The sequence below is a fragment of the Typopeltis vanoorti genome, chromosome 23, assembly GCF_054136105.1.
Source record: "Typopeltis vanoorti isolate ZY-2024b chromosome 23, IOZ_Tvanoo_1.0, whole genome shotgun sequence".
Taxonomy (NCBI): domain Eukaryota; kingdom Metazoa; phylum Arthropoda; class Arachnida; order Uropygi; family Thelyphonidae; genus Typopeltis; species Typopeltis vanoorti.
The window spans coordinates 57315028-57328487 of record NC_143571.1 but is presented as its reverse complement, the minus strand read 5'-3'; the positions used below and the strand labels follow the sequence as shown (position 1 = coordinate 57328487).

Here is a 13460-nt window from a genome sequence, read left to right as displayed (position 1 = left end):
CCTGATTATCTAGTCCCCATTTATCCTCGGTAATCTATACTTAATACATCCATTGTGTGAGCTAATTGGGCTGACTTGGAGAAACAGTAGTTTAAAGGAAACCAAAAAACTTGGATATTTTAGAATTATACCTCCATTAGAGAGAACCAGATAACCAAGTTAGTGGTTGATTGTTTATCTAGATGGTATCCTGATAATTGAAAATTTGCTGTGCGAATGTCAATGCAGCCATATATACATTTACGTACATACCAGTTTCTCTGTCTAAGCATGATGATTGCTCAGTCAGTTACCAAGGTATAGGAATTGTTCACCTTTTGTTTGAATAACTCATATGTATATGAAGCATATTTTATCATCAGTGAAACTTAAATTTCACTGGGATTTTAATTATGTAGGTCCTCCTGTGTCAAATGCCTCTTTTGGAACTAGTTTTATTCGCCCAGCCTCTCCAGTTGATGCAAAATTGCAAAGATCAGGATCTGTTAGTAGTCAAGATTCACCTACGTAAGTTATTTTCATCTAAGTAAAATTGGTAACACAGAGTGGTTTCTTTGGTAAAGCAAATTTGAAATATTTAATTACTGAATAAGCATGTTGGTATTTTGTTATAATGCAGATTAATATCAAGTGATATTGTATAAAATCATTCACACTATGTATAACAAATTCATAACGAAGCTATCAGCTGGACTGTTTATACTATCCACAATTGGACATAGGGATATACCATGTTTGTGAATTTTTGGTGCCCCATATATTCTGGGTAACTTTAGATGAAAAGGCTTGAGTTTGTTCACAGTTTCTTTAAGAAAGGAAATGACTTCTTTCAGTAATTTAAGAACTTTATTCTTTTGTGAGTTAGCAGGATCATGATATCATCAAATTCCTGGCATATACCCTCAAGGGATGTACAGGATATTATGATAGTATTACATGAAAAACTTACATCATTACTAACTTCCTATCAACAATTTTTCTGTTACCTGTCATGATGCCAACATTATCAGATCTTATATTTCTGTCTGATAATATATATGTTCTTCTAAGGCACTTTTTACTGTATCAATCCACCTATACCTTGGTCTTCCTCTGGTTTTTTTTTTTCCCCTAACAACCTGGCTGAGAACACTTGTTTTGCTAATCTTTCCTATTCTGTTTAAGTGACCATACCACCTGAGATTAGCTCTGCTAACACATTCCTGGAAGCTAACAATGTTAAGTTCTTTTCTAAAAAATATCCTAATTTTTAATGTGATATTGCCATTGATCCCATCTGTTCAAGCCTCTAATCTCTCTCAGGACTCTCATATCTGTGGTCTCTAGTCTTTGGTCAAGTGTTTTATTTCTAACCCAGTTTGTTCTTCACTAAGCTTCATCAAGAACAAGCTGGATTCAGACCAAATAGACCTGAATCGAAATAGATCTTTACCAAGCTTCAACAAGAACAAGCTGTATTCAGGCCAAATAGAGGCTGTCAGGATAAGATTTTTACCTTACAACAAATAGTTGAGAAATCGTGGGAATATAACAGATCTGTAAGTTTTGTAAACCTGCAAAAGGCATATGACAAGGTGCCAAGAGAAAAGCTATTCAAAACGCTACAGTTATATGGTGTCAATGGGGCATTATCAAGGCAATATTTAGTCTTTATTTGAGTTGTAAGTCAGCAGTTAGAATTGAAGGAAGTACAGGAACATCTGGTGTCAGACAATTATGTCCCTTATCTCTTCAGTTATTCATTATCTATATGGATCACATTATGAAGGAAAGTGATATTAAACCTGATATCAAAATTGAAGATGTTAATCTCAGCTCTTTTAAATAAATCCAGTACAAGTCTGCAAGAGTACCTGACTAAATTGTATAACTTGTAATAAATTTGGTATGAAAAGCAGCAATAACAAGACAAAGAAAATAAAAATTTGCAGAAGCATTGAAAATACCAACTGCATTGTGGATGAAGAACCCATAGAACAAGTAAAACATTTCAGCTGCTTATGCACAATTTTTAGTGAAGATGGTAAATTAAATATGGAAATAGACAAGAGAATCAACAAACCCGGTATGGTAAGAAGTCAACTGAATAAATTTATATGGAATAGGAGAGAAATTAGTCAAAACACTAAATTAGTGGTATACAAGACAGTATTCAAACTAATTTTAACTTATGGATTTGAGAGCAATGTTAGAAATAAAACACTTGACCAAAGACTAGAGACCACAGATATTACAGTCCTGTAAAAGATTACAGGCTTGAACAGATAGCATCAATGGCAATATCATATTAAAAACGAGGATATTATGAAAGAACTTGACATTGTCAGCATTCAGGAATGCGTTAGTAGAGCTAATCTCAGCTGTTATGGTCACTTAAACAGAATGGGAGAGGAAAGATTATCAAAACAAGTGTTCTCTGCCAGGTTGTTAGGGAAAAAAAAAAAACAGAGGAAGACCAAGAGGTGGATTGATACAGTAAAAAGTGCCTTAGAAGACAGGAATATAAGATCTGATAATGTTGGCGTCATGACAGGTAACAGAAAAATTGTTGATAGGAAGTTAGAAATGATGTAAGTTTTTCATGTAGTACTATCATAATATCCTGCATACCCCTTGAGGATACATGTCAGGAATTTGATGATGATGATCATGATCCTACTAATTCTCAAAAGAATAAAATTCTTAAATTACTGAAATAAGTCATTTCCTTGCATAAAGAAACTGTGAACACGCTCAAGCCTTTTCATCTAAAGTCACCCAGAATATATGGGGCACCAAAAATTCACAAACAAGATACATCCCTATGCCTAATTGTGGATATTATTAACAGTCCTGTATACAAACTTGCTAAAAACATTTGGTAAAATCCCCCCCCCCCCCCAACACACAGATAATTTTTTTCTCCTCATTTGTTAAAAATTTAGTTCACCTAAAAAGCATATTAAAAGACCAGTTTTTAAATAGTTCGACAATGATTAGTTTTGATATTACTTGGCTATTCACCATTGTACCATTAACTGAGATCCTTGATTTGTTAAATTCACATTTCTCCCCAGTCATATTTGAATTATTCAAATTTACGGTTCATACATGGAAAGTGAAAATATACAAACTATATGGGACAGTCTTGGCCCCCCCCCCTTCCCCTTTTTTAGCCAATTTCTACATAAAACACTTAAAAAAACAAGCAATCAATGCAGCCATTCTCTAACCAATGGTTTGACTGTTCTTTGAGGCTGATATGTTGATGATGTGTTTGCAATTTGGCCACATGCTTCAAACACATTACATGCATTTAAATAGCCAACATCATAAAATCCACTTCACAATGGAACAGGACTGTCTGCCTTTTCTGGATACACTAGTTATATGCCTTCCAGATGGTTCATTATCTTTTTCTGTTTATAGAAAACTTACACATACTGGACGATATTTGCACAAGTAATCACACAATCCAGTTTAACAATATTGGTATCCTAAAATTATTAACTCAGAGCCAGATCGATTTGTTCCGGTGATAATGCTCTTACTACTGAACTCACTTACCTGCGTCAATGCTTTTTTCAGCTAGTGGCTGTAATCTTCAAAAAACCAAAAAAAAATACTAAATGCCTCCTCCCCAAAATCTCCTTCATCACCTAATATATAAGACCACAACAAAACTGTTACTATCTCTCATACATTCAGGGCACATCTGAAAAAATATCTAGGGTGCTTATATTAACTTCTCACTATATGTAAGCCATATATCAAATTGGCAACTCTCATCTGTTCACCTAAAGATAAATTCTCTCCTTTATCACATCCAGCAGTGTATGAAGTGAATGTACTTGTGACCTGGCTCCCTATGGACAGACAGGAAGAACTGTTGACATCTGCCTCAGAGAACAAAAAAAAATCCATTCGCCACCATCATTATGGCAGGTTGTGACTTCCAGACTATGCCGTAGATAATAGTTCACACGTGGAAAAAAACAAAAGTGCTACACAGAAGTTATTATCAATCACAGAGGTTGTTTTTGGAATCATCAGCAGTTTTAAAACATTCTCCTAACCTCAACTAGTAATATGCCTCTATCAGTTTACCAAAAATCTGTGAGATAGTCCTTTTTTTAGTACTTTTTTAGTACTCTCTTTTTATTCAGCAGTAAATTGTGCTAATTAGGACTTACTTCCTTGTGTGGTCTGTTGCAAGTTTTAAACTGGTCCCACTGTTAACTAATTGTATTGTTCACACACTCTGACAAATTGCTTTTTGTGTTCTGAAAATGTTGAATATAACATTGACGAAATATCAACTAATAAGATAAATAAATATATATATATTTTTATTCTGGCATTGTGAATTAAAAACCATTAAATAAAATAATGCTGTGGAGGGAATATAAAGAGAAATGAAATTGGCAAGTTCATACAGTGCAAAACCAAAGAAGTTAAGAAGAGTGACCAGTGTGATAAGGGCAAAATCAGAATATAGGAGGAAGTTAGCCATACAGGCCAAAGAAAATTCCAGTTGCTCTGTCCATTTGTTATGAGAAAGAGGGAGAAATGGCACTGACCCTAACTGTTTGTCTCAACACTGGAAAGGTCCCAAGGGAAGAGAGGACCACATCATTCTGTTGCATAAAAAAGGTTCCAAGATGAGGGTAAAAATTGTAGGCTGATAAGTACCTAAGGAATTGTGATTAAGGACAGAATTCAGCAATAGGTGTATAGGAATATGATACTCTACGAGAGAGAGTGAGAGCATAGTTTTGTGGAATAGTGGTCCTGCATAGAGTACTCATGTAAATTTAGTGTTTCCCAAGGAATACAATATACAGGCTTTTAAATCAAATGTAAACAAGTTTCCCAACCCACTACCCATACATGGTACTGATGTACTCTAGGTTGATTAACCAACCTCATGGTCTCAACATAAAATAGAACAAATTAGAATGACATGGAGCTTTTTACATCATGGTGTGAGTGGAGCTGAGCAACAGACATTAGATAATTGTATATGGTGGAATTGAATCAAGGAAATAATAGGTTAATTCTCTCTCACACCTGACCCTTATGGTGTGCACACTGAGCTTTGTGCTTGGGTTGGACTGCTACTATTACTGTTTAATTTGCACTCTTCAGGATGATTTGTGAGCAGGATAATATAAGAGTATACTAAAGTGAGGAATACATAACAAAAGTGATGTAGAAATCACTAATAATTTAAATAGGTTGATAGTTGGAGCAAAGGATAATGGTTTTCAATATTGCATATTGTAAGATTATTGCACTTTGGAATGAAAGACTACAAGCTGTGTATTACATGGATGGAAATTGGCCAAGAAATTGATGAGATTAGGAATTTGGGAGTGATTGTGGACAGAATTGAATTTCAGAGGACATATTGCTAAAGTGGACAAAATATCACAAAGGAATCATACTTAAATGCAGGATAAGAAAGTTCTTCTTCATAAAGCTTTTATGACCACATCTGAATTGCTGTGCACAGATATGGTCACCTGTGTTTCTTGAAAGGAGGAAGTGGGTTTAACAGATCCAGCATGAGTGACCAAAATGATTGTGTAGAGTGCTCCTTATGAGGATAGATCAGAGATTTGGGGATAAAAAAATGTTTGGTTGATAGGAAGAAAAGAAGTATATGATAAGCAAACATATGTGTTTCCACCCATGAAAGGTTTGTAAAGCTATAATAATTTGGTATTGTGGGTAGGTTAAGGGATTTTAAAATAATTTTTTTATTGTATTTAATTTTTATTATTTTTTTTATTTTGTACATAATTGGGAAATTCTGCTTTATAGATTAAAGGGAATTTTTAAGCCACCTTCAGGTCTCCAGTAAGCAGGGATGAAAAGACCACCTGTTGGGAGGGTCTTACACTTGCTTAATTGAGAAGCACTGGTCACAAGGTCAAATTCCAGTGATTAAAAGTTAAGTCTTCTTCATCATGCTAATTTATAAAAATGGGGTAAAATTGAATGCAAGATTATTACAAAAATTTCCACGTGGAGTGTTCCAGGAAAAATTTACAACTGCTTACATGAAAAGATGCTAAGAAAAATTGTTGCAGATTTAAAAAAACAAAAAACAAACAAACAGGTTTCCAATAACCAAAAGCATCAGGAGAAAAATATTCAGACATTGATCTTTGTAGTGTAAATGTTATGTGGTATGATACATAGCTTAGAGAGAGAGAGATTAAGCTATGCATTGCTCTGTATGTGGTTGGGCTTTGACATTCAGAATTGAAGGGTTAACAGAAAGATAATGTTATATCAAATGTGAGGCAGGAATGTATGGCTATCTCTACATTTATAATCTATATGTGCTGTGATATTTGTAATCTTTATGCACATACTAAATAAATGATATTAAATTTGAACTTTAAATAGGAGATATTAAGCTTGGGTTTATAATCTTAGGCAGGTGACATTATCCCCTTCAGTCAGTTACATATCTTTATTAAACTAAATAATTGCTGTAACAAATTTGATGTGACTGTAAAAATAAGAAGCATTAGTTGCATTCTGAACATTATTATTATTATCAACATTTGACCTCCATGGAGTCAGAGACTCATCGTGGGAGGTACTCACTATGTGGTTGGATAAGCATACAATGCTTATCCAACCACGTCTTAAACTGATTCAATGTGTCCACATCCACAAAACACTCAGGCAATGCATTCCACTCACCAACCACCCTCCATGAAAAGTACCTGCTCCTCACTCCTTTGCTCACACCTCCTTATACAGTTTCCAGCAATGGCCTCTTGTTCTATTCCCCTCTCCCATTCTATGAAAAATCTCTTCCATGTCTACCTGATAACAACCCATGACCAGCTTATATGTCTCATAATCATATCCCCCCCCTTTCTCCTATTCACGAGGCTCTGCAACTTACATTCTCTCAATCTGTCCTCGTATTCCACATTCCAAAGACCACTGACTACCTTTGTGAATCTTCCCTGTACCCTTTCCAACATATCCTCATCACCATGAAAATCTGGTGACCAAATCTGTGCACAGTAATCCATATGCGGCCTGATCAAGGCATTATACAATGGAATCATAACCTCTCTATTTCTGCATGTCAGGGTTTTCCTCATCATTGCCATTATTCGATGTGATGTCTTCACAACTTGTGCATTGTGGCCCTGAATTTCAGGTCCTTGTCCACCATCACTCCTAGATCTCTCATCTCCTCTACTTCTGTTAAAGTTTCCCCATCAAGTGTATACTTTGCATCCCATTGTTGCTTACCAAATCTCAAAACCTTACACTTGGCAACATTGAACTGACAGTTCCACTTACCTGCCCATTCATGCAATGTATTCAAGTTCTCTTGTAAGGCATTAACATCAGCCTGACTGTGCATTGCTCTCCCCAGTTTTGCATCATCCGCAAACAGCTGGATATCACTAGTTAAACCCGACGCAATATCATTAACAGACAAATTGAACAATAATGATCCTAAAACTGACTCCTGCGGCACACCACTGGTGACCTTTCTCTTTCGAGATATACAACTGCACCCCTATATACAACTTTCTAATACCTATCTGACAGCCAGTCACTGATTCAACACAGAAGTCTGTTATCCAATTCCATCTGTTTCAATTTATTTAAGAGCTTGTTATGTGGCAATCTATCAAGAGCATTTGCAAAATCCAAGTACACTACTGTATATGCATCTCCTCTCTCCAAGGTATTTGTCACCTTGTTATAGTACATTAGTTAGTGAAACATGATCTCCCCTTAACAAACCCATGCTGATAACCACAGAGAATACTTCTGTTATCAACCCATTTCTGTATCCTACTTCTCAACAATCTCTCCAGGACCTTCACCACAACTCCAGATATACAGACTGGCCTATAATTTGAAGCTACAGCCTTATCACTTTATGCAGTAGAGCAATTTTATCCTCCTTCCACTCCCTTGGAACTTGTGCTGTTGCAAAATTCTTATTAAACAGGCATGCCAATGCTACTGCCAGTTCCCTGGAACATTCCCTTAAGATGATTGGTGATATGTCATCAAATCCTATCACCTTATTAGCATCAAGGTTATTTAATTCCTCAAATACCTCCTGCTCATTCACAATTAAGGGAATGTTCCAGGGAACTGGCAGTAGCATTGGCATGCCTGTTTAATAAGAATTTTGCAACATTTGGTTAGAGAAAATATTTAGATCAACTGAGCAGCATTGATAATCAATCCTCTCCTATGGCCTCTACACTTAAGTTCCTCATGATTCCACTCTGATCAGGATGAAACACTTATAAATTGATCACTGAATACCTCAACAATATCTTCTTGACCACTTTCATTCATCTTTCCATGCTCATTCTTCTTTCTACTTGCCACATATCTAAAAAAAAACTCTAGGATTTTTCTTAGCCTGATTTGTCAATTTCTGCTCATACTCTACTTTTGTTTTCCTTACTAACTGAGTCACTCTCCTGGCTTCTTTATATTCTTCATGTGGCTGATTACCATTATTCAATTTGTACTTCCTCCAAAGTACTTTCTTTTTCCAGATTTCATGGTTAAGCTCCACATTCATCTATATTACACCTACCTTATTCAGCCTTTTGGCCTTTGGGATACATTCGTACATTGATGCTGTTATGTATTTCTTGGAAGTTCCCATGCAGCATTTATTTTCTTACTGCTCAACTCTTCGTTCCATTTTATAGCTCGAAGTTGTCTCCTAAGATTTAGTGAAATATGGACACTGATAATAGAATAAATAAAACTGGTGGCTGGTAGGAAGCCAGCCAGATAAATTTCTATAGAATAAAACATAAATCAGCCAAAATTCCAAGTTAACAGTATGCTGATTGAAAAATTGGGTTAAACATAAAAAAAAAATTGATCAGAGACTGGTAATCAGAAACTTTTGAGGACAATTAGAGGAGTAAATATGGCATTGATGGAATAATCATATTAAACATAAAGATATCAGAAAAGACCTTGTCGTTACTAATAATGAAGTGTAAGTACAGCTAATCTAAAATGGTACGGTCAGTTAAACAGAATGGAAAATGAAAGGTTAGCAGAGGTATGGAGAAAAATGGCAACAAGACTGAAATGTAGATTGGTTGAAACACTTATTGAATGAGTGCTTTAAAGACTGAAATAGTAAAGACTGATCAATTCAGATACCTAACAGATAATAGACAATTTGGAAGAAAGTTGTTGACTGGAAACTAATTATGAAATATTCTGTTACTCTAATAATATTTGGAAGTACTATTTGAGATTATACATCAGAAAGTGATATTGAGAAACTTGGGTTTCTTAATGTTAATTATTAGATATATACTGACTAAAATATATTGATTTTTTTAAAAAATTTCTATCACTGTTAAATCTCTTTGTTACATGATTCTTTGCAAAAATATTACGTGTTATAGGGTATTACAAAAATAAATAGGCAGTTTAATGTATACATTTTCCTATTTATTTTTGTTTAAACTTTTTTTTAAACATGTAAAGATAACAAATCATTTCATAAATTGTATGAACAGCAGTGTTCTGTTTGCATTTATATCATTTATTAAAATTGTTTATTAATTTTATAAATTAAAAAAAATCTTTCATATGAAATCTTCATATTCTGGATGTCAACGTTCAGAACCTGATTATAAACAAGCATGTAACTGATTTTTATTATTGTTTTTTCCTCTTTTTTTTTCTCTTTTATTATATAGAGGTGTCCATCCAGCACCATTGATAGAGTGGGCAGTTCCACAGCAGTCCAAGCTGAAATATACACAGTTATTTAATTCTTATGATAGAACACGAACAGGATTTTTAACGGGTGCACAAGCTCGAAATATCCTCATGCAGTCTGGCTTACCTCAACCAGTTCTTGCTCAGATATGGTAAGTTTAAATGTTAGCACTTCTTTTGGTGGCAGGAAGCAGTACAGAAATCCCTTGATTAACGTGATTAATTAATCGCTCAATGTTACCACATATATCAAAATCGTGTTAATCAAATTTAATAATCAATGATAAAATTTACAATTCATCCATGATCGATTTCTGTATTAATAATTAGTTTTATATGGTACTCTTTTAGGAAAGATAAAAAATGAATGCAAAGTAAATGTTTAATAAATGCATGTTACTGTTAGTTAGTGCAATTTTTTTATCAAAAAAAGTTATCAAGAGTTGTTTAAACAGTTTTAGTTTTTTTCTTATCAGTAAATTCTATTATGACAAGCAAAATGACTCTCTAGACCTCGGCAAACAAGCATTCTTCGATTAACATCTGGATCCATATCCATTACTTGCTGCTTAAGTGATTCTAAACTGTAAAATATTTCATCCAGTTCTTTGATTGTTATCTCCTTTGGAACCTCATCTTCACATTCCATTTGTTCGCTGTCTTCATATGTGCATTGTTATTCAATTTCAAGAAGATCATTGTCACTGAAATCTTTTGAACTTGAATCCAATAATTCTTTAACATCTTCTGCATTAACACCATCAAAACCAAGATCTTCACCAATTGCAATGATTTCTTCAACCATGTTGTTCACAGGATTTTGAAAATCACCTAAGTCTTAGTGCATTCTGGCCAAAGGGTTTTCCAAACAGCTTTCATGCAGCTAGAAGACACTTGCTTCCATGAGTCATGATTGTTTTTAGTTGCATGTTTAATGTTAAAATTTTTTCCAAAATTCTTGGAGCATAATCACATTTTCATTATGCAGTAGCTAAACTGCATAATTCAGAGGGCCTGGTCAGAAGATCAAATTCCCAGTGATAGGAGTAGAGCTCTCATAGTACCCATCTATTAAAAAAGGGAATAAAGCTGAATGTGACAATTACTGAGAATTTGGTTAGAGAAAATATTTAAATCAACTAAGCAGCATTAATAATCAAACCATGGAGTAGGAATCATAGATTTGGTACCATTATAGTGCAAGCAAACATGAGACTGACTGAGTGAAGTATCTTCCATATGAAAGGAAATGTGGACTGAGCTACTAAGAGTAAAGATAACATTTGCAGTATATTTGGAAAACATTAGAAGGTCCAGGATATTGGAAGGATGCTGAGGATTATTTGATATTATGGTAGGTAGATGGACAACTTGTACATCATTACCAACAGCAAATACTTTATTTCATCCAGTTTAATTAGCAAAATTAAAGGAGGGCAAGTTTGGATGTTTCTTCATAGAAGATCTCACTATTTGGACTGCAAATCAGCCTTCAAATATAAAGATGTCAGATTGGTTAAGACAGTAAGTAGAAGAGAACTTGTGGTGTGTGGGGGGGAAGGGGAGTTATTACGCATGAATTCTGTGCTCCAATAAACATGCTTACTCTTAATGAAAGTGGCCATATACTTAGTTTTTATTTTGGGAGATTGTTTTCTGAAATGTCATGATATAAAAACAAAAGACTAGCAACAGAGTGTAGTAAACAGAAATAAGGTGACATAACAATCAAAGATTAAATTGCTGTAATCAATTCAAAGAAACAGTAGAGATGGCACTTTGAAGTCCAGATTTGAATGTGATTCTTTCACAAGTGTTGGGAAGCTTTTATCAAATACACAAAACTTGAAGAAATAGCTATATTATTTCTTTCTGAAAACACTTTTACACCAGTGCACAGTACAAATGAATTAATATATAAGGGGAGTATCTAAGTATTGCAAAACATTGAGTTTGTGGTCAGTTATATTTATCTGGACATTTTTTAAAATCTGTAAGTTGATTATATTTATTTTGTTAAAGTACTTCTCTTGTCACCTGTGGAGATGCTACTGAGTTCATAGTAATGGAATGTGTCACCTATTAATATTATAACATGTGACACATATCAGAAGTGTCTTCTTTTTCTCATTCTTACATGCTTCTTTTGTGAATGCCATAAAGTTATATGTATTACATTAGCAATATCATGAAACACCTTTCATAACTAAGAATGAACAAATGTTAATTTTTTGTTTTGTCGACATTTGTTGTAAGACTTGCATGTTGATTTTTATTATATATTAAACTTTCCACGAGAATAACAGTTTAATACTTTTATAGATTCATCACACATGATAAATCTTAAACAGCTGTATCCAGATAATTATATTTTTAACATCTACTACTACTTAGAAGATAGAAATATAAGATCTGATAATGTTGGAGTCTTGACAGGTAGCAGACTGATTTGGAGGAAAATTGTAGATAAGAAGTTAGTAATTATGTAAATTTTTCATGTAGTACTATCATATCCTGTACATCCTTTGAGGTACATGACAGGAATTTGATGATGATGACACCTACTGCAATCATTTAAAAACACTATTTTGCTCACTCAATCACATTATATTCTAGAATTAAGCCTAGACTAGTTTTTAACTTTCACGTTTCATCTTTCCTGTTCTTGTTTCAAACAGCTGTTGCATTTTTGGATGTTTCCTCTTTAACGATTGATGATAATATTCTGAATGAGAATATTGCAAATAATTAAGGAGATGGCACTTGCTCTTTTATTATTATTTTTTCTAAATATCGTACAATAGTATTTGTAATATTTACAAATAAAAATATTTTTAGATCTTTAATATAATACTGCATATTTAAATGAGAGACATTAAAAAAAAAGATTGTTAGTTTATTCTATTATAGGAATAAGACTTTTAATATAATATCTGACATTATTGATGTCCTAATAGATAGCACTAGTAATAATGTGAACTTTTCATGTACTATCATAATATCCTTATACACCCAAGAATAATGATGATGGTGACTTATAGTTCTTTTTTAATTCTAAAACTACAAAGTGATAACAAACTGTTTTCAGTATTCATTTAACTAATTGCTTCAGCATGCTTATGATTTTTGGCTATTGTTGTAAAATACTCAGATTTTCTTGCTTTTTGAAATATTTTAGGAAGATTTTATGATCTCTGCTATCTAAAACAATTTTTTTCTGACTAATTTATTGTACTTGCTACTTATATGTAGTTATGCTTTTAAGTGATTTGATCTACTTCATTTTCTCTGTTTTCCTCTTAGATTTTCATGAGAACTACTGTTTTAGAATTTTCATTTATCTTCCAATTTTAATTTGAAAATGTTTGTGTCCTTAACAGGAATCTATCAGATATAGATGTTGATGGTCGTTTATCATGTGAAGAGTTTGTATTAGCAATGCATCTTTCTGACAGTGTGAAAGCAGGTGATGCTCTTCCTACTTCTCTGCCAGCTGATCTGATACCCCCTTCCTTTCGGCGCAAGCGATCATCTAGTGTACAGTCTAGTAAGTGTCATTTAAAATGCTGATGATGATAATGATGCTGCAATTGAGAATTTTTAGTTGTTTTGAAAATGACTTCACCTCTGACAAATTAATATTGCTACTTGTAAAAGTTGCAGAAGTGATCTTGATTATGCATTTGTGGTAAGTGAATTTATATAGTCTGATTTGC

The 13460-nt window shown here is 33.7% G+C and overlaps 1 protein-coding gene across 6 annotated transcripts in view; it reads left to right on the top strand.

Moving 5' to 3' along the window:
* LOC150093872 (intersectin-1-like) overlaps window positions 1–13460 on the top strand; it is a 510882-nt gene that overhangs the window by 125023 nt on the left and 372399 nt on the right. For all 6 annotated transcript variants that reach the window (XM_090413144.1, XM_090413145.1, XM_090413148.1 and 3 more), the window contains 3 exons: window positions 399–507; window positions 9723–9896; window positions 13125–13291. In XM_090413144.1, the coding sequence (XP_090269270.1) occupies window positions 399–507; window positions 9723–9896; window positions 13125–13291 (450 nt within the window). The remainder of the gene's footprint in view (window positions 1–398; window positions 508–9722; window positions 9897–13124; window positions 13292–13460) is intronic.